We start from the raw sequence: 19,042 nt of genomic DNA, 5'->3' as shown, positions 1-19,042 counted from the left end.
CAAATCTAAGTAAATATACATCAAAGGAAAATACTTATATCAAAGAAAGAAAAAAGAATATTCATATGTACATTGCAAAAAGCAAATCGCAAAAAGCCCATGTATAAATTCAATTCATGAAAATGTATTAATAGGTCAATAATTAGATTTTTAAGACATACAAGAACATTGGCGCTCAACACGGTACACAAACAAAAAATGAAAAATACAAAGTTTAATCACAAAGTGGCTGAGGAAATAGTTATACACGATGGGAAGTTCAGAACAAGAAAAAAACAACACAAAGCAAGAAATGCGTCCTCTTCAATTTGGGCCACATGTATGCATCAACGGCGTTTCAACCATAGTTTGATTAAATGGTCATCATCAGGACAGAACCACAATTATAGGAGCATCCAAGTTAATTCATTAAAACATCTATAAACAAGAAAAATATGTACATGGGCATCAAAAAATACTTTGAGATTATGTCACAGTATGTGAGAAATATATCTTAGGTTGAATGATTAAAGAATAAATCATCAAACCCAGAAAAAGAAAAATGAAGAAGTGAGAGAAATAATAAGTGGCAGTGAATATCAACGTGAATAGACCCTTCATTCATACCAAAATACAGAATGCAAAAGCAAAATTCTACAAACTGATTAGCTTGCTCAATACTGCCATTCCAGACAACAACGATATTGTCTATATATCTTGACCATGTGACCACACACTCTTTATAAAGAGGAAGTGTGATGGTGACCTGCTCCTCCCACCAACTGAGATATAATCCCACGAAGCTGGGAGCAAAGCAGGTTCCCATTGCAGTTCCAAGTATCTGGCGGTATATAACCTTATCAAAAATGAAATAGTTTTGTGTGAGACACCTATACATCATGTCGACGATCATCTCCGTGTGGAATAAATATGAGATTGATCTATTCCCAAGAAAAAGGCGGCAAGCTTTGATCCCTGCCTCATGAGGGATACAAGTGTACAGACTCTTCCCATCGAAAGTCATTAATAGATAACTATCTTCCCATTTGATCTTACTGATAAGTCCTAAAAAGTCACTTGAATCTTTGATAAAGGATGGGAGTTTTTGAACAAGCGGTTGCAAATAGAAATCCGCATAACGTGACGTGTTTTCTAAACAACTACCACTTGAGGATATGATTGCCTTCCAGGCGGATTAGTCTCATTCTTGTGTAGTTTTGGGAGTAAATGGAAAGCTGGGAGTTTCGGGTATTTACAATTGAGCTATATATATATATATATATATATATATATATATATATATATATATATATATATATATATATATATACACACACACATACTCTCTCTCTCCCCCCCCCCTTTTATTGCAAACCTTGTGTTTTGTGAAACAATTTAAGGGTTTATGGAGTAATGAGAATAGTAAAAGCATAGATGTGAATAGCGATGTCATGTGAGATATCCTCATTTAACATGTTGGGTCACCTAGAGGTACTGCACTCATCACTCCACAAACTCCCAAACCACATTCTTGTTCCTTTTTGAAAAAAGAATGCAACGTCATAAGTGAAGTAATATGTAAGGTTATGAGCGGGACATGATGTGTTTATTTTAACCGTCAGTGTGACTTTTATTCATGTCCAAGCGCAAGTGGGCAATTGATTGATTTGAAGAAAGGCATAAACAAATCTTCTGAAACAATCTCATACGTTTCCTAAAGCAGATGCCAGTTTCTTGACAAAGTCTTGTGTATTGATATTTCACAAAGATCTGCTGTAATGTACACACAGGCCTTTCAATATTTTTTCCTTTCGAGTAAAGGTCAGATGGTCGGAGGACTCAGGAATACACTGTTGTCATTAAACATTTAGCAGTGTAATGTGCCTCAACGCCTCAAACTAAAGGCCTTCTGTGATTGTAATAAATAACTGCTGACCAACTCCTCTTGACTTTAATTGTGATGGACTATACCATAGGGTCACAGTGAAAAAATACTGACTGACATGAGACTATAAATCGACAAATGAGGCACCAGGGAAACTCCTGGACTCCAAGATTCATGAGGTTGTTATATGCGAAATCTAGAACATACATGAAAGTTCTATATGATATGCCCTGTACAAAAATATTCTGCATACCATTTTACATGCATTTGCTGTTCAGAGCCCTGTGGAAGTTCAAGTTTAAAGAATGTCCCATGGATTTTCCTTAACCTTTGCAAGAAGGCCGCCATCCTATTAGTTCACTACCAAGGCTGGGTCCGTGGGCGTTGTCTCACAATCTTTGAGGTGCAGCCCTGCCTACTTCTTTAGATGTTCTCTGTTTGACACCTAGTGATTGCTGCATTTACTGATTGGCGCAGAAAGCAGAAGTCTGTAAAGTAATAGCAGATTGGTCAATGACACTCTCTTACCTACAGCAGGATGCCTTGGTTGAAGAATACACGCAGGTGTAAATTAAGTCTTTGCAACAGAATTGTAATGACAACTGAAGCATTTGCTTAATTACCTTGAGATTGCCTCCATACAAAAGTTGAATTGCCTTTAGAGACAGTACATTAAGCACAACTCTACTTTTTTGTATTCCAGAAGGTGCAGTGCAAGCCCCTATGGTTATGTCAGCTTGCTGTGCTTACATGTTAGGTTTGCCATTTCATACAAAGCGGGGTACTGTTTTTATCAGGCGTTTTTGCATAACAAGATCAAATCATGGTGGTTTTGAAAGGCCGGTGAGGGATCTTTGGGGTGGGGGGGGAGGAGGGTAATAAATCACTTTTTAAACAAGGTCTGCAGAAGTCAGAAAAATGGTGGTTAGAAATTATACAATATTTTTGACCAATGAATGTATGATCTATACAGATTGTAGGAAACAGTTACCATAGACATTTGAAGAAATTATATTTCTTCTACTGCAGATCCGAATTATACTTCACCTGGATGCTTTGACTGTACTGAAGAAGAAGAATGCAGGACCGTCAAAGGTGTTGAAGAATGTCATTGCAGGAATGAATTTCCTAGTAGTGGTACGTATCCTAGGAATTATTGCATAAAGATGGTAACACGAAAGCCATCACAATTACATTTTTTTGCTGTATGGTTTTATTTTCATAGACAGGCTATTTTCTGTAATACTTATTGTTCATCTCTTTTAACCAAATAGTTCAAGGGAGGGTATTGAATGGTATTTCAAGATGTTTAGGGTGGCCTTATTTGTTGTTCCCTCAAGTGTCCCCTTTGGGCATTGTTGGACCTGACATCGTTGGCATGGTTTTCCCCAACAACATTTTTGTCTTCAGTCCTCCTGTTTTAGCTCACTTTGTTTTTGCTGCGCTGAGGAATCTTAGGAGTTAACACTGGTAACCAGTGCTAAAGTGCTTGTGCTTTCTCCCTAAAACATGGTAGCATTGACTTACACCCAATTGACATATTTCATTTAGTTGTAAGTCTCAGCAATCTTTTCTGCGCACAGATAAGCTGGGGCCAGGGCAGGGCCAGGAAATTCCAGAAACGTCTGTAGCAAGAGGACTCTAGAAGCTACCCTACTTCAAAGTAGGAACGCAGGAATAAAAAGTGGACCCTCAGACTCAACTCTAAAGTGCATCTCTGGACTGTCGGAAGACTTAGAAGGACTGCTATTCTGCAAGAAGGACTGTTACTCTGCTGCCCTGCTGTCTGAGTGAAAAGGCCCGGACCTGCACCTTGAACCAAGGAACACCGTAGTGACTCCAATGTCTAGTTTACAGGCCTCCTGATTAGAGCACAGGGGCGGAAAAGCTCCACTTCTCTTGAACTCTGCTCATGGACTTAGCCTGTTGTGAATATGACCCCTCAAGTGGTGCCTCTGCAGCCCTGGACCCTTGAAAGTGGGGATAGAGGTGCCTTGCCAGCCCATCTGTGGTTCTCGCCAAATCCGGCCTGAAGTGAGGAGAACCCCACAAAGTTTGGCCCCACAGCTACAAGCTTCATTGAAACCCACACCAAGCAACGCATAGCCGTGCAGAACCTCACCACACACCTGCAGCCTCAATGGAATCGACACAGAGCGAAGTGAAGTCTTGATAAGCCTTACCACTCAGCGGTCAGCTTCATCGGAACCGATGCGACTCAACACAAAGTCTTGCCGCACAGATTCATCTGTACCAATGCAATGCAAGGCAACCCAATGCAGGACCTCACATTTGCAGGCCTCACTGCCCCTCAGAGTTGAAGCCAGATAACGCAAAGCCTCGCAATTCAATGCTGCACAAACCGCACACCATAGGCATAAGGTACTGTCCAAGGGACTCAACTGGGTCCCTGTAGCCGACCAGCGCTCCATTGTGGGTGGCCTGAACATGTGACTTTGTCCTGGTCTGGGGAACCAAATAACCACAGTTGGCAATTTCTGCTTTTATTCACTATTTGTATTCAAGTCTTTAATATTGCATATCTCTGCTTCTAATGATTGGATTTTTGTTGTTTTGGTGTTTAATAATAAACATTTTACTAAATTGGTGTGGGATTTTTTTGTGTTGTGGTTTCACTTTATTGCTTTCCTCTAAGTTAAGCCTGGTTGCTTGTGCACCACGCAACCAGAGGGTTAAGCACAGGTTAATTTGGGATTTGCTTCTGTTTCACCCTGACCAGAATTGCAGTTTCTGCTTGAGTATGGTTTCACCCCCTCCGCCAATACTCCAATTTCCTACAGGCATTGATTTACAAATCCCATGCACAAGATAGGACGCTAGGACCTTCAATTGGGAGGGAACACTAATCCATCTGTTGTCATAGGATGGGTCCCTATAATTTGTAAATCCCATTAATGGTTTCCATAAAGAAACAAGATTATTAAATAAAGAAGCAACAGTACAGTTGTAGGTACATAGCAACATTAATGCTTGTTCAGACCCTCCTCTCTGGATGACGCTAGGTATCAAATATATACTGCCAGTTCTCATGTCTTTGCTAGGACAGGCTGATGTGCCTAGCAAAGGATCAACTGTTTAACAGAAATGACGATAGCCCACCAAGACCTGTTGAGAAAATAAAGGAGAATCCACCCACCAGGTTGCCTTTAGCAATCCACTAGATCATAGTTATCTTGCAGTGGTCAGTGAGGTCCAAGTTCATCCTACTTTATGTACAGCTTTTAATAAGGGACAACCTACACTTGTTGACTGAAAAAGAAACAGATGAAAAAGTAACAGAGCTCTATCAGATTTCAGTAACCTGAAAAAGTATTGGCAGCTAGGGAACTCAATCACCCATATAGAATTGGATGAAAATTACTCACCCCAAGTGACCAGCTACCAGATGGTCATATCCTAGATATTTTAAGACACAAAAGATGAGAAGCAATTGTAAACTAGAGAGTCATATCAACAACACTTTTTTGGGCTGAAATATGCAATAAGTCGATTCATTCTTGCAATTTATTTTCTTTCTTTTTCTTTCTTCTCAACAATAGACAAACACACGCAGCCAATGCGTTTCGCCCGAGACATTGACTTCTTAAGGGCTGCAAACATGTCAATAAAACAATGCATACATTGGTTAACTATAACATACATGAGGAAACATTAAGACAATGCATTTGGACCATAAGGAGCACATAACATCTTTAAAACAAAAACCACAAAAACCGTACTTATCAATGGGACAGCGAAAAGAAATTGGCCTAGTGATTGTAAATACAATCACCATGTAGAAAAAAATATATATCAGACCAGTGCTTAATTTGTAAAAAAAAAAAAAAGTGCAGGGGCCCAGACAAACAGGGCATTGCAGCTTACGTCACACATTGCTCCAGCCAGCGCTGCCCATGACAGGACCAAAACAACTATGAATCATCACACTGCTAAAAGTGTGAATATTCAGACGATTCTAGGCCCTCAATGCCATAAGTATAGCTTGAGAGCTGGTAATAGTCATTTTTAATGTATCTTGAATTATTAATCATCTGTTGTTATGCTCATCTCTGAATCAGTCAGTCAGTGCCACCATGGTGCAGACTGTCATAAGTACCAGTGTTGACAAGTAAGTGCCGGTGCTGAGCACTGGAAAGCACCGGCTCAAATTAAGCACCGGCTCAAATTAAGTACAGTATCAGACACAAAATGAGAAGATAATGGAGGCAAAAAACAGGCTATAATATTAACATCACCACATGACAAGACTATCAACATGTATAAAAACAACATTTAAAAACCAACATCTTAAAAAAAATAAACAAATATATATTTTGCACACATGAGATTCCCTCATTTTGACTAACTTCTTGTGTACAGACCAATTGGAAGAAATGAATTCTTCAAAAGGCTCATGCCAGCAAAGGTCTGAAAATTCACTAGAAATGTCTTACCAATGTGATTCTACTGGCTACAGTAGTGCATTTGAAGAATTGTCACGTCGCACCAAAGTTTGGGAAATGTGTTCCATGCTAAGATGAAATAAGACACATTAGACATGTCCTAATTCATCCACTAGTTGTTAAAAATGTAAGCAGATTTAGTGAAGTGCAAAGTAAAAGACCAACATCAAGTCTATGTTCTTATACCTAGTGCACCTAAAAAGTTTCTATATGCTCCGAACAGATACCTCATCTGTGTCATGCAATTAAAACAATATTTGACCCCAGTACAACTCCAATGTTCCTCGTGCTCAGAAACAGTGAGGCAACAGAGTCATACATTAAAAACAATCCATCATCCAAAATGGATTACAACACATTCCTTGATAGTAAAGGGAATAATAGTGCCTTCACCATCGAATAAAGGAAGAAAAAAATGAAAATACCTATTCACAAACACTTGGGGTAGCAAACTATCAACAACAAATTAGGGTCCAAAAATCTCAATGTCTTTACAAAGTTCCCGGTCATATATTATCAGTACATTTTTAAATCGATATGCTGTGAACAGGAAGGAAAAGAAATTGAACAAGGAACAAATGTAAACTAAGGGCATTTAGGAACATTCACAAAATTTTACCTGAATTTATACTAATTAAACTTTTGATTTCTAGAGTCATTTTATATATCGACCGAGTTATATATACCTCGACCGTTAACCACACCAACATTTCAAAGTGTACAAAGCTCTGTTGCTGATTTCACAACACTAAACAAAATATGTTGTGTTAAAGAGTTAGCTGGCAAATATATTTTTCATTGTCAATGGTTTCAGTAGCATCGGGCCATGGGCCATATTCATACACAGAGAGAACAATGTAAAGAACTAACTACATGCACAATTCAGCATAATGTCAAACAAAACAGGTGAATGTCACACCAGCATAGCACCTCAAGCAAGGCAACACGCGTGTAGTGACGTGCACAGTCAGAACTAGGCTAAACTCAGGATACATCAATGCAGTCAACACAAGCTATTTAAATAGGATAACTCCACACCCACACTCACCCCCTCCCCCCCCTCCAGTGCCCACTTTGGCCCCCGGTGATTGTGGCTCGAGCCCCTGGATGAAAGCAGACTGCCCCGCCATAGGCTGTGGCGGGCGGAGGGCCCCCACATGCTGAGAAGAGCCCATTGTCATTCTGTATGCGGCAAACAGCTGGAGGGGCTGCTTCTTGTGCTGTGGAGAGGAGTGCGCTGCCCCTAACAGGGAGCTTTGCAGACCCCTGAGGCTTTTCCCAGAGAGGGGGTGGCGCAGCTTCTGCAGCCCCCAAAATTACACACAAAAGATGTCTGTAAACGGGATCATCGCTAACAACGGATGGAAGGCCCAAATAACCGCCAGTCCTGAAATTTACAGATGAATGGTCACCCTACACCTCTCATCTCCTCTGCACCCTCTTGGAATGCCCCCCAAATCCCCCCCCGACTTCACCTGAAAAGAAAAGCACCCACCTCCTCTGCACCACCCTGGATACACACCTTTCTCAGGTGCTGCAGCGACTTTTCACAGCTCTCGGTGAAGGATTCTCATTAAGGACAAAGGCGCTTAGAGTTCATCACAACCCATACAGTGCCTCAAACTCTGCAATGAGCCTCGGTGTGCTACGCACAGCCTCCAAGGAGAGACACTGCTCCCCTGGCCAGGGGCACCATGTGTTTGTAAGTTAATTACAAACATATGGCGCCAGCTCCTTGCTCCCGCAAGGGAATCACCAAACGTGCACGCGTTGCAATTGAAGGCAATGGAATGGGTGCACGTTTTAGCCTGAAAAAGGCAATCAATGGCTACAGGTCTCTTTCCTATGTAGCGCATGCGCCCTGCGTAGGCGAGACCTAAAAACAGCCTTGGGTGCTGGGAAAGCTCTTCTCCAGCACCAGAGGCTGAAATCACTGAAAGGAAATCCCTCTGGTGCTCGCACCAGAGGTATTTCCTGCCTTGGTGCCTGGAGCAGTCGTCAGCACACGAGGACTGCTGGAGAGGAAGGCACGAAACCGTCCTCCACACCAAACTGGATAGGCTGTGAGGTTTGGTTGTATCCAAATCAAAGTTATTAATGATACACAAGGTACAATGTATTTATTTCATAGCTTCACCAAATCGGTATTACTGATTTTTACGTAAAATATGGAAGCAAAATACAACAGCGATTCACATAAGGAGCATAGGCAGCCATAAAGATATGGTTAAAAATAATCAGAAAGTCCATACTAACCCAAACAGGGATGAAAAGGCACAACATGGTTGCTGGCTGAGAGAGAGAAGAGTGGGGTGATTCGTAGGTGGATAGATCAAGATCTTTACAACAGTTGTGAAGAACTGATTTAGCACTTTGTATAGGGCACTACTCACCCGCAAGGGTCTCAAGGCGCTTGTATGAATACCGCTGTGGAACCCATCCTGGCTTTCCCTGTGCGGCATCTACTCCTGGGCACCCCAAGGTGGAGGGTCTAAGGGCCATACGTATGAAAAGTACCATTTGTGATTCTTAAATAGCGATTTTTTGCGAATCGCTATTTGAGAATCGCAAAACCCTATGTATGTAGGATTTGCAAATCATTTTGTGAATCCTACATATTCCTTAATTACAAATCGCAAATTGCGAATCGCAATTAAGGAATACCTCCCCATTCATTCCTATGGGCCTAGAGGCCCATAGGAGTGAATGGAAACACATTCTCAATTTGCGATTCCTAATTAGAGAATCGCAAATTGTGAATACAACGTCAAGGGTGCCAGGGTGTCAAAAAGGCACCCTGTTACACCCCTGAAATAAGCATGGGACCAGATGTGGCGCACAAAATGCCCAAAGGGCATGTGTGTGAGTCACATGGCACTTTGAAAAATGCATAAAAGTGCATTTTTCAAAGAAATCCCAAATTACCACCAACTTGAAGTTGGTGGTAATTTGCGATTCCTTAAGTCCAAATTGCATTTTTTCTGTGGTTCTTACATTGCATTCTAGGAATCGCAATTTGTGTTTCCTTATTTTGCAAAGGGGTCCTTTTGTGTCATACCTATAACTGCTGTTTTGGGATAGCAAACGCCGAAATTCTGCGAATTTCGGCATTTGCAAACGCAAAATTGCCTTCATGCATATGGCCCTAAATTCCCTTAATCCCACTTAGAACGAGTCGTTACATCTGAAAACTCACTGTCCACTGCAGATGATGAGTGTTCTGGTCAAAAAGGTTCATTTTTAGGAGGATGGCATTATAAGTGATGTGGCAGATTTAAAATGTGATCCTCACTTGGAAAGCTAGCTGGTGTAAAACTCCCAGGATTGGGAAGGTTTTACAAAAAATGTTCACATAGAGATGAGTCTGGTCAAGGAATGGAGGAAGGAGAGATATATCTCTAATACATGGGATTGTGCAAACCCTGGATAAAAACCTGCCTCTAATGCTTTATAATCGGTGAATTGTAACACATATAGCTGTAGAATATAAAGAAATGATGTTGCCGCACAACTGTAATAACTTGTTACAGTTGAGTTCTGACTTCAGGCAGGTCAGGTCACAGAGCACAATTAAAGCAGCCGTTTAAAGAACGAAAACAAAATGTGACTTTTCTTTCTTCTGCTCTGTTTGTTCTAGCGTACAATGATAAGTAGAAAAGAGATATTTATGACCAAATGTTTATTTTTGCATTCCTTAAATAATTTTAGAAAAGTTAGAATTTTCCTGCATGTTTCTACACATTCCCAGCTACTTTGCTTAAAAAAACCCTGACCTGCGTTAAACTGATTCTCATATCTTTTAGCAACAAATACCCAACAGCTTTTTAATGCGTTTTATTTTGCAGTAGAGATACATTTTTATTCTTCATGTCTGGAAACATGCTTTCTCTTCAATTTGAAAACGCTATGCACCAAGGATTTAAGTAGTTTGCGCAAAAAGGTGATGGTGTGACCATTTATTATAAGGAATATAGTAGCCCCTGTAGTACATAAAAATATTGCAAGTCACCTCGGAGTTCCATAACCCTATAAAAGAATAGAGGGCCCGATTCACAGAATTAACTTAAGACAAAATCCTAAACGTACTGCTTTTAGTATTCACAGAATGAATTTACTACTTTTGGTATTCACAGAATGGATTTACGACTACTAACTTTACGTCCGCACTCGGGCTGTAAATTCCGGCCCGGGTGTGGAGCTTCCATCCCGGAGGCGGAGCTTCTGGCCCGGAGGCGAAGCTTCTGGCCCAGAGGCGGAGCTTCCAGCTTGGAGGCGGATCTTATGGCTCGGAGGTGGGGATTTAGCCATGGCTGAAATCTCCACCTCTGGGCCGGAAGCTCTGCCTTTGGGCTGGTAGCTCCACCTCCGGGCCGCAAGCTCCGCCTCTAAGCCGGCAGCTCTGCCCCCGGGCCGGAATTTACGGCCCGAGTGCGGACGTAAAGTTAGTAGTCGTAAATCCATTCTGTGAATACCAAAAGTAGTAAATGTATTCTGTGAATACCAAAAGTAGTAAGTTTAGAATTTAGTCTTAAGCTAGTTCTGTGAATTGGGCCCTTAGCCTTCAACCTTGTTGCTCTCTGTGGTCATGGAGCTCCTTTGTGACTTGCAATATCTTTATAATGCATGCAGGGGTGATTTGCCCCATTTCTCCATTGCTTTGGCTGCTGTTCTCGCTTAGACTGGTGAAAGCAGACACTTGAGACGTTTGTGAAAACAAGGTAAAGCTGCCAGACTGAGCTCGTCTGCTTCTGTGAGGGCAGAGTGAGTCGCATGAACAGTAAAACTAAGTTATTTCATTGAAGAGGTATCTGATGAAGGTGATAGACATGCCAGTGTCCTTGGTGCATATTTATATGTAAATTTGCTGACTTTAGCATTCACAAAATTTCCAGAGAAGTCTATGTGCATCTACTGTGAGAGGTTATAAAACATATTACTCATACATACATTTTTCCATGTTTTCAGATGTGAGCAGTTTACAGCCTCAACTCGAGTGTGAATCAACTTACATGAAAATCTCATTCAGCACTTGCCAGCTAAAATATTTGGGGCTTGACACCAAAAACATCCACCTAAGGGATGGCAACTGCGTAGCCTTTGAGGACCGCAATGGCACTGGTTTAATGTCTTTAGTGACTGGAGTTCAGAGTGGGAGCTGTGGAACATATTTTTCTGTGAGTGCAACCCGAATGTTTGACTGTTGTGATTTCTTGTGGCAAATCTGCCAAATGTGCGTTGCTGGTAGCTTGTAATCATGAATTGAGTGATAACAAGAGGTACTGGCTGAATGAGATTGATAAATTGTGCGGCAACACTGCACTTTTTGAGTGCCGCTGTGTTACCACAAAATAGAGCCCACCAGAAGTGTAATGGAAGGGTGGGGGGTTACACAACTGATTTATGAAGCATTGAACCTGAATTTTTTATTTTTTTTTGCTTTTTTTTTAATCCTCATTTGCCGTCTTGCCGCCCATAACTTCGTTCTAATCCACCACTGGGCTGTTATTGTCTCTTAGGCTGGATTAGAGTAATGGGGCGTAGACAACACATATTTTTGGGTCTGGCCTTCCTCTAAACTATCCTTCTTGACCACCTGACCCAGCATGTGTGTCCTCCACCATCTCTATTCATCGTCCTAGGATAGTCCATATACCAGCGAGACAGGCACGGGCTTAATCATCGGACTTTAACATAAATATAACTTAACCAAAATTTAACAGGAAGGGTATCCAAAAACCTCTATTTCTTTTAGAGCGGTCTAACATATCCAGCTTAGCCATGTACCTCATGGCTAAGATCCAGTCCAGTAAGATAGGACTAAGTGGTGAGACCCATAATTTACATATCTCTCGACGTGCTAACAACATAGCATAAAAAATAAGTCTAACATTGTTACTCAAAAATCTGTTTTGTAAATCATATCTCCCAGTAATAATTAATTCAGGGCTTACCTCAATGGATTGGTTCAAGGATTTGGAAAGAGAATTACTCACGTCAATCCAGAATTGCTTGATATTTGGACAAGATACAAACATGTGTAAGTCATCAACATTTGGAGCTTTACATTTTGGACATCCGACAATCCCTCCATCCTTAAATTTAGAGAGTCTATACGGAGACCAGTATGCCCTGTGAATGGTAAATAAAAGATTTCGCCTTAGGTTTGCAGGTTTAACAATTCTGTATAGCATGCACATAGTTACTTGCCATTGGTCTTCTGTCGCGATCCTTGGCAAGCTATCCTTCCACAGGGTCTCTGGTAGGTCAAATGATCCATCCTCCATTTCTAGTATTCGCCAATACCAGAACGCTACTTCCTTCTTGAAAGCCCTTGTCTCCAACTTTAACTCAAAATCATTTTCCATTCCGATCTCCAATTCTAAATGATTTGCCCAGCTTTGAATCTGTAAGTATTTGTATTTTGAAAAAACTGGGCCCCACTTTTGCTGACAACAACTCCAAGAAATTAAATTGCCGTCTTGAAACAAATCTTTCCACCTTTGCAAGGCAGGCTCCTTTATCAAGTTTAGAGCTAGCGCATCTCTTGTCCAGTAAGGAGCTCCCGGAGATTCCCATATTGGAGCCATATAGCTAAGATAAGGGATCTTAGATATTTTCCTGATTTTATACCATATCTCGGCCAAGTCCCTCAGAGTCTTGAGTTTCACCTTTTAAAAAAATTTAGGGTCTGCAAACTTATATAAAAAACCAAACTCATGATATCCTGATCTCTTCAGCATTATCCCAAAAAGTCCGCCGATCTGAGAACTAAAAAGGGTACCCAACAACATCCTGCAGTTTTTTAAACAAAAAGCCCATGCATATATTTGTATATCTGGGGCCGCCAACCCTCCTTTATTTACACTCCTCCTTATTTTCTTCCATGAAATTCGAGAGGCCTTTGACGCCCAAATAAATGATATTATCATGCTTTGTAGTTTCGCCAGCCATTCCTTTTTAAAACCCAACGGAATAGTCTCAAACAAAAAAGTAATTTTTGGTACAATCACCATCTTTACAAGGTTAGATCTTCCATATATTGACAGAGGTATATTCATCCAGCCTTTTAGCGTGTCACTAACCTCTTTTTTCACTCTATCAAAATTATTTTTAGCCAAATCCTCAATCTTCTGAGTAATCCTAACTCCAAGGTATCTCATTTCTGTTGTAGTTTTTACCCCTCTCGTATTAAGATTCCAAGTCATTATCTCAGTTTTATCTTGATTTAACTGATATCCAGAAATCTTACCAAAGTCTTTTGTTGTCTTTACTAAATTTTCCAAAGACCCAACTAAATTAGTAGAATAAACAATAATATCATCCACATATAAGCCAAGTTTCTTTGACCAGTCCATCACAACAAAGGGGGGTATCTCTTCTGAGGCTCTAATTTTACATGCAAGAGGCTCTATATATATATCTTAAAGAGCAAAGGTGATAAGGGACATCCTTGTCGGGTGCCCCGCATTACTCTAATAGGAAGTGTAAGAGTTCCGTTTACAAGTACTCGCGATGTCGGTGCACAATACAAAGAAAAAATGGATTGCGTAAATTTATCTCCTAGGTTGAGATAGTGCAGGAGAGTTTTTAAATATACAAAATTAACTCGGTCAAAGGCCTTGGCAGCGTCTAATGCTATCACTGCCAAGGGATATTCATACTTAGAGGCTAAATCTATCATACCTATCAAAGAGTAGGTAAGTTCTTTTAAATACCTCATCTTAATAAAACCTCTTTGATCTTCATGTATCAATTTATGGATGATTTTACCGAGCCTGTCAGCCAGAATTTTAGAGAAGAATTTATAATCACAATTTAAAAGTGAGATCGGCCTGTACGCATCCATATTTTTGGGAGATTTCCCTGGTTTAAGTATTAGGACAATATTTGCCTCATTCCATGAGCTTGGAATTGTCACTTCCCGTCTAAAAAATTTATTATACAGATGACACAAAGTGGGGACCATCGTGTTTCCTAGGGCTTTGTATACTTCTGCGGGTAGACCGTCTGGCCCAGGGGCTTTCCCTCTTTTACTTTCCTTAATCACTTTCATCAGCTCTTCTTGGGTGATTTCCTTATTTAACTCGAGCATATCCTCAGCTGCCAATGGTTTTATTAGAGGTAACCAGGTCTCAATCTCATCCTTATCTGGACAAAGGTCCTCTGTATAAACATTCGCAAAATATTCCTGAAATGCTTCTACAATCTGTTTATTTTCTGTTATAATTTGACCTGTGCCCGGTTTCTTAATCTCCTTAATTTGATTCCGTGTGACATCTTTCTTGGCTTTCCACGCTAGTAACTTGCCACATCCCTCTCCATATGAAAAGTGTGCCAACTGACTAGCTTCCCATCTCTCTTTGACTCTTTGTGTAAGTGTTGCAGTGAGTTGAACCTTTAAATCTAAAAGTTTTTTCTCCCATGGGCCATCTGAAGTAGTAGCACCCTGGGGGATTCGATTGATTTCACACTCTCAAATCTCTTTTTCTAGATTTGAAACTTGACTGTAATACAGTCTTCGTTTCTTTGCACCTTGAGCTCCCATTCTACCTCTCATGAATGCTTTGCACGTTTCCCATACTATATCTTCCTTAGCTGAGCCCACATTTACGTCTAGAAAAACTTGTATCTCCTTTTTAAGAGTTTCTAGAACTTCTACATCAGCTAAAATTGTACGGTCTAGTCTCCAAACAGAGCTCATCTCTTCTACTTCCAAACTTAAGTTTAAACTCACAGCAGAAGGATCTGATAGATGTGCCCCTATGTGATCTACACGTATAACTCGCTCTTTCAACCTAGTGTCTATCAGAAAAAAATCTATCCGTGAGTTATGTTTGTACTTTTTATTATAGAAAGTAAATCCTAGCTGCTGTGCTGCTTTAAGTCTCCAAATATCACAAAGTCCTAGCTGCACCATCACTGACTTTACTTTAGCAGTCATTTTACTATTCATTATTGCCCTAAGATTGCCAGTTCTATCCAGCTTGCCGTCTAATACTGTATTGAAATCTCCTGCCATGAAGATTTTACCTGAAAATTCCAGTAACTCCAATTCAATTTTTTCTAAAATTGTAGGATCATCTACATTCGGACCGTAATAACCGACAACTACCAGCACTTCACCCGACAATCGTAACTTACAAATCACCCATCTTCCTCTACTGTCTACTAAACTATTTTCAACTACTATGTCAGATCCTCTTCTAATCAAAATAGCCACTCACTTTGTAACCAAATCTTGGGATGAAAAAATAGCATTTGCAATCCACTTTTGAGTACTAAATATCTCTTTACTTTCCTTTTGTGTTAAATGTGTTTCTTGCAAAATAATAACCTGCGCTGGTGAATCTTCTAAATATTTCAAAATAAGTAATCTCCTTGATTTAACCCGGAGCCCGTTAACATTCCATGTAAGGAACCTTAGCTCCTTATTCTTAACCCTGCTCATCATGCTTATCATGTACTGCCCAGTTTCTCCTTCTGGTTAAAGCACAGCAAGACAGCTCATGAGGAATATTTTTTTTTATTTTCTCCCTTACCCCTCTCCCTCCCCTCCCCTTACACTCAAGTCCCTCCCCGGAAAACCCAACTATTACTCCCATGGCCTAGGCCAGTGGATGTCTCAGTGGTGATGTCTCTTATTATTATTTTATATGAACATTGGTCGGTAATCTATTTCTATACATTTTGAGTAACATCCAAAAAAGCATCTACCTCGTCAACTGTACAGATGTTCTTTTCAAAAAACGTGAGTAAGGTGGGGATTTGTGCACCCCGTCCTGAAGAAGGGGTTACAACTCCGAAACATGTCGACGCACACAAGAGGTGGTGTACATTGTAATACATAGTAACCTCACCAACACACCCCTTTTAATAGTGCCAGCTTGGAGAATCATTAAATATTTTTTTGGTTATACTCACAAGCCAGGCATTTTTTAACCTATCACTACAAACCTCACCACTCACCTTGAATTTCGCACACACCCTTACTCACACCACACATAGTTTGATAAAAAGTACTCCCATGCAGACGTAGGTCGTAGCACGCCGCATCGGTAGAAGGGTGCGAAGACCCCTATGATGAAGCATGACACCAAGGGGCCTGTTGGGTTGGTGTGTGAGGGGTATTTTAAGAAACACCTTGTGCTCCCCACCACTGTAGGGACCATGCTGACCCAGTAATGAATTCCTTTTGTTTAAATATACTTGACCAGGGAGAACAAATCAACAGTCTTCTCTCTCTCCCCTTTCTGTTGTTTTCTCACTGCATGCAACTCCATAACAACAATTATTAAAACCCAAGTACATATAAAACTTAAAAATAACTATCATGAACTCTCTTCATTTGATGTCAGCTCAATTAGTCACTACCGTATATGCATAGTGATAAAGCAGTTCTTTATGGTCTTCTAATGTAACCACTTCTGCCAATATTTGAGTGCTCAAAATTTCCCTTGTTTTTGGTTAATATGCCCTGTAATCATATAATGTAAATAATCATATTGCGTTTTCTGGTAAAATGTAACCCCAAGGAAAGATATCATTCATTATAGTCTGTTGTTGCGGCAACAGTTTAAATAAAAGTCACTTTTAACATGAAAAGAGAACACAACATCTAATATTAGCAACCTTAGGGCTATCGAACGATCCTGGCGATCCAAACCCCCCACAGACCAGCTAAAAATCCTTAGATCGGTTAGGGGCTCCTATAACAAGCAAATCAAGAGAGCTAAGGCGGACTATTACAGATCCCAAATTAATCAAGCCACAAACCGCCTCAAGAAACTTTTTGATCTGGTTAAACAACAATCAGTGGAAGTACCAAACCACCCTGATTCGGAAATCCGCCCCCCTCATGTGATGATCTTTACTGAGAAATCATGACTTACTAATATTGACCTGGATACCAAGCTGGCCCTACTGCTATTCAATGGGTCTACTCCCCGCCCGGCCCTAATGGACACAATCAAACCGTTCTGCCTGGGCATCAAGAACAATGCCTCCTGGGACACCTTTAACCCCTTCAGTGAAAGAGAAATAGAAAAGGTTCTTCAGAGTATCAACCCTTCTAATCATTTCAGCGACCTGTTGCCACTTTCCATCTTCACAGAAATAAAGGATGTCGTCTCTCCCATCTGAACAACAATTGTCAAAGCGTCTCTGTCACAAGGCACGATCCTGGAGTGCCTAAAAGCAGCTCAGGTAACACCCATATTAAAAAAACTACTACAGACAGCACTGACCACAACAACTTCCGCCCTATTTCTAACATCGCCACCCTTGTCAAACTCGTAGAAAAAGGCATCCAGTCGCACCTCTGTGCTCACATTGAGAATTTCCATTTCCTAGACCAACATCAATCTCTCTTTCGTAGTGGAAATAACACTGAATCGGCTTTCACTCACGTTATGGAGAACATTTTAAAAATGCTTGATCAAAATGAATCGTGCCTCCCTATCCTCCTTGACCTTACTTCTGCGTTTGACACTGCTAATCACGATAACCTCCTATCCATCCTAGAGCACAGGATGGGCCTGTCTGGTCCGGTGTTGCAATGGATCTCGTTTTTCCTCCATCACAGATCCCAAAGAGTGAACGTCAAATCACTCTCTCTCGCAGCCATCTCCAGTGTCCATGGATGTCCCCCAAGGGTCCGCCCTATCTCCCATACTCTTCAACTTGTTCTTGGAAGCACTGGCTCATGCACTAAATTCCATGGACATTCTCTTCCATATGTATGTGGATGACACCCAACTCTATCTGAAAATCTCCTCCCTGGATAACATCAACTCATTCAATACTACACTACTGACTATTCAAAACTGGTTAACTGTGAACCACCTCCTGCTCAACACCTCCAAAACAGAATTCCTTCTCATCTCTCCTCCAAATCACAGCCCAAGGCTAGACCTCTGGTTCAATCACCTCACTGCCTTCAACTGCTCCCCCCTCATTATCCACTCAGCTAAATCCCTCGGAATCACTTTCGACAAGCACTTGAACATGAAGACTCACATTAGCAAAGTATGCAAGGGAGCGAACCAGCTGTTGAGGATACTCAGGAAGTTCAAACCTTTCCTTGCACAAGCTGACTTCAAACAAGTGGTCCAAGCGCTTGTTTTGTCAAGACTTGATTATGGCAGTGCTACACTCTGTGGTCTCCCCAAATATACCTTGGCCCCACTCATTGAATGTGGCGACCAGACTGGTCACGGGTACCAAAAGAAATATGCACATCTCGCCAGTCTTAAAATCCTTAAATAGGCTGCCATATGAATAGAGAATACAGCTAAAGATTGCTTGCCTGTCTCACAAAGCACTCACTTTCAAAACCCCCAGTTATCTAGCACAAAAACTGGAACTATCCAGAGGGGCTAGACCCTCTAGGAATGCTAACTCTCTCCTCCTGAAACCTCAGATCTTTTGCAAAATGAGAACATGCCACCGAGCCTTCTCCAGCTCAGCTCCCAAGATCTGGAACTCCCTCTCACCGGAAATAACATCGAATTTCCTCCAAGGATGCCTTCAAATTGGAAGTAAAAAGATTCCTTATGAACAAGTTCCTATCTTAATAAGTTGTTGGATGGTCTGCTCTAATGCATTGGACTTACACCTTTAAGCCATTGTGCTGGTTGCTATTCCATCTCGATATGTACCAGTTATGTCCTTTTTACTCTGCTGATCCCATGTACATGTAACCGTTCTTGTCCTGTGA

The 19,042-nt window shown here is 40.9% G+C and overlaps 1 protein-coding gene across 1 annotated transcript in view; it reads left to right on the top strand.

Annotated features, from left to right (window-relative positions):
- The window catches only part of LOC147684908 (uromodulin-like), a 294,138-nt gene that overhangs the window by 188,744 nt on the left and 86,352 nt on the right, over positions 1–19,042 (top strand). Inside the window, exons 9-10 of the mRNA XM_086939736.1 lie at positions 2,894–3,001; positions 11,293–11,501. Of these exons, the coding sequence (XP_086795862.1) occupies positions 2,894–3,001; positions 11,293–11,501 (317 nt within the window). The remainder of the gene's footprint in view (positions 1–2,893; positions 3,002–11,292; positions 11,502–19,042) is intronic.

The sequence above is a fragment of the Lissotriton vulgaris genome, chromosome 10, assembly GCF_964263255.1.
Source record: "Lissotriton vulgaris chromosome 10, aLisVul1.2, whole genome shotgun sequence".
In the NCBI taxonomy this organism is placed as follows: Eukaryota; Metazoa; Chordata; class Amphibia; order Caudata; family Salamandridae; genus Lissotriton; species Lissotriton vulgaris.
Note: the sequence above shows the minus strand (reverse complement) of the source record. Positions and strands in the feature narration are given on the sequence as shown.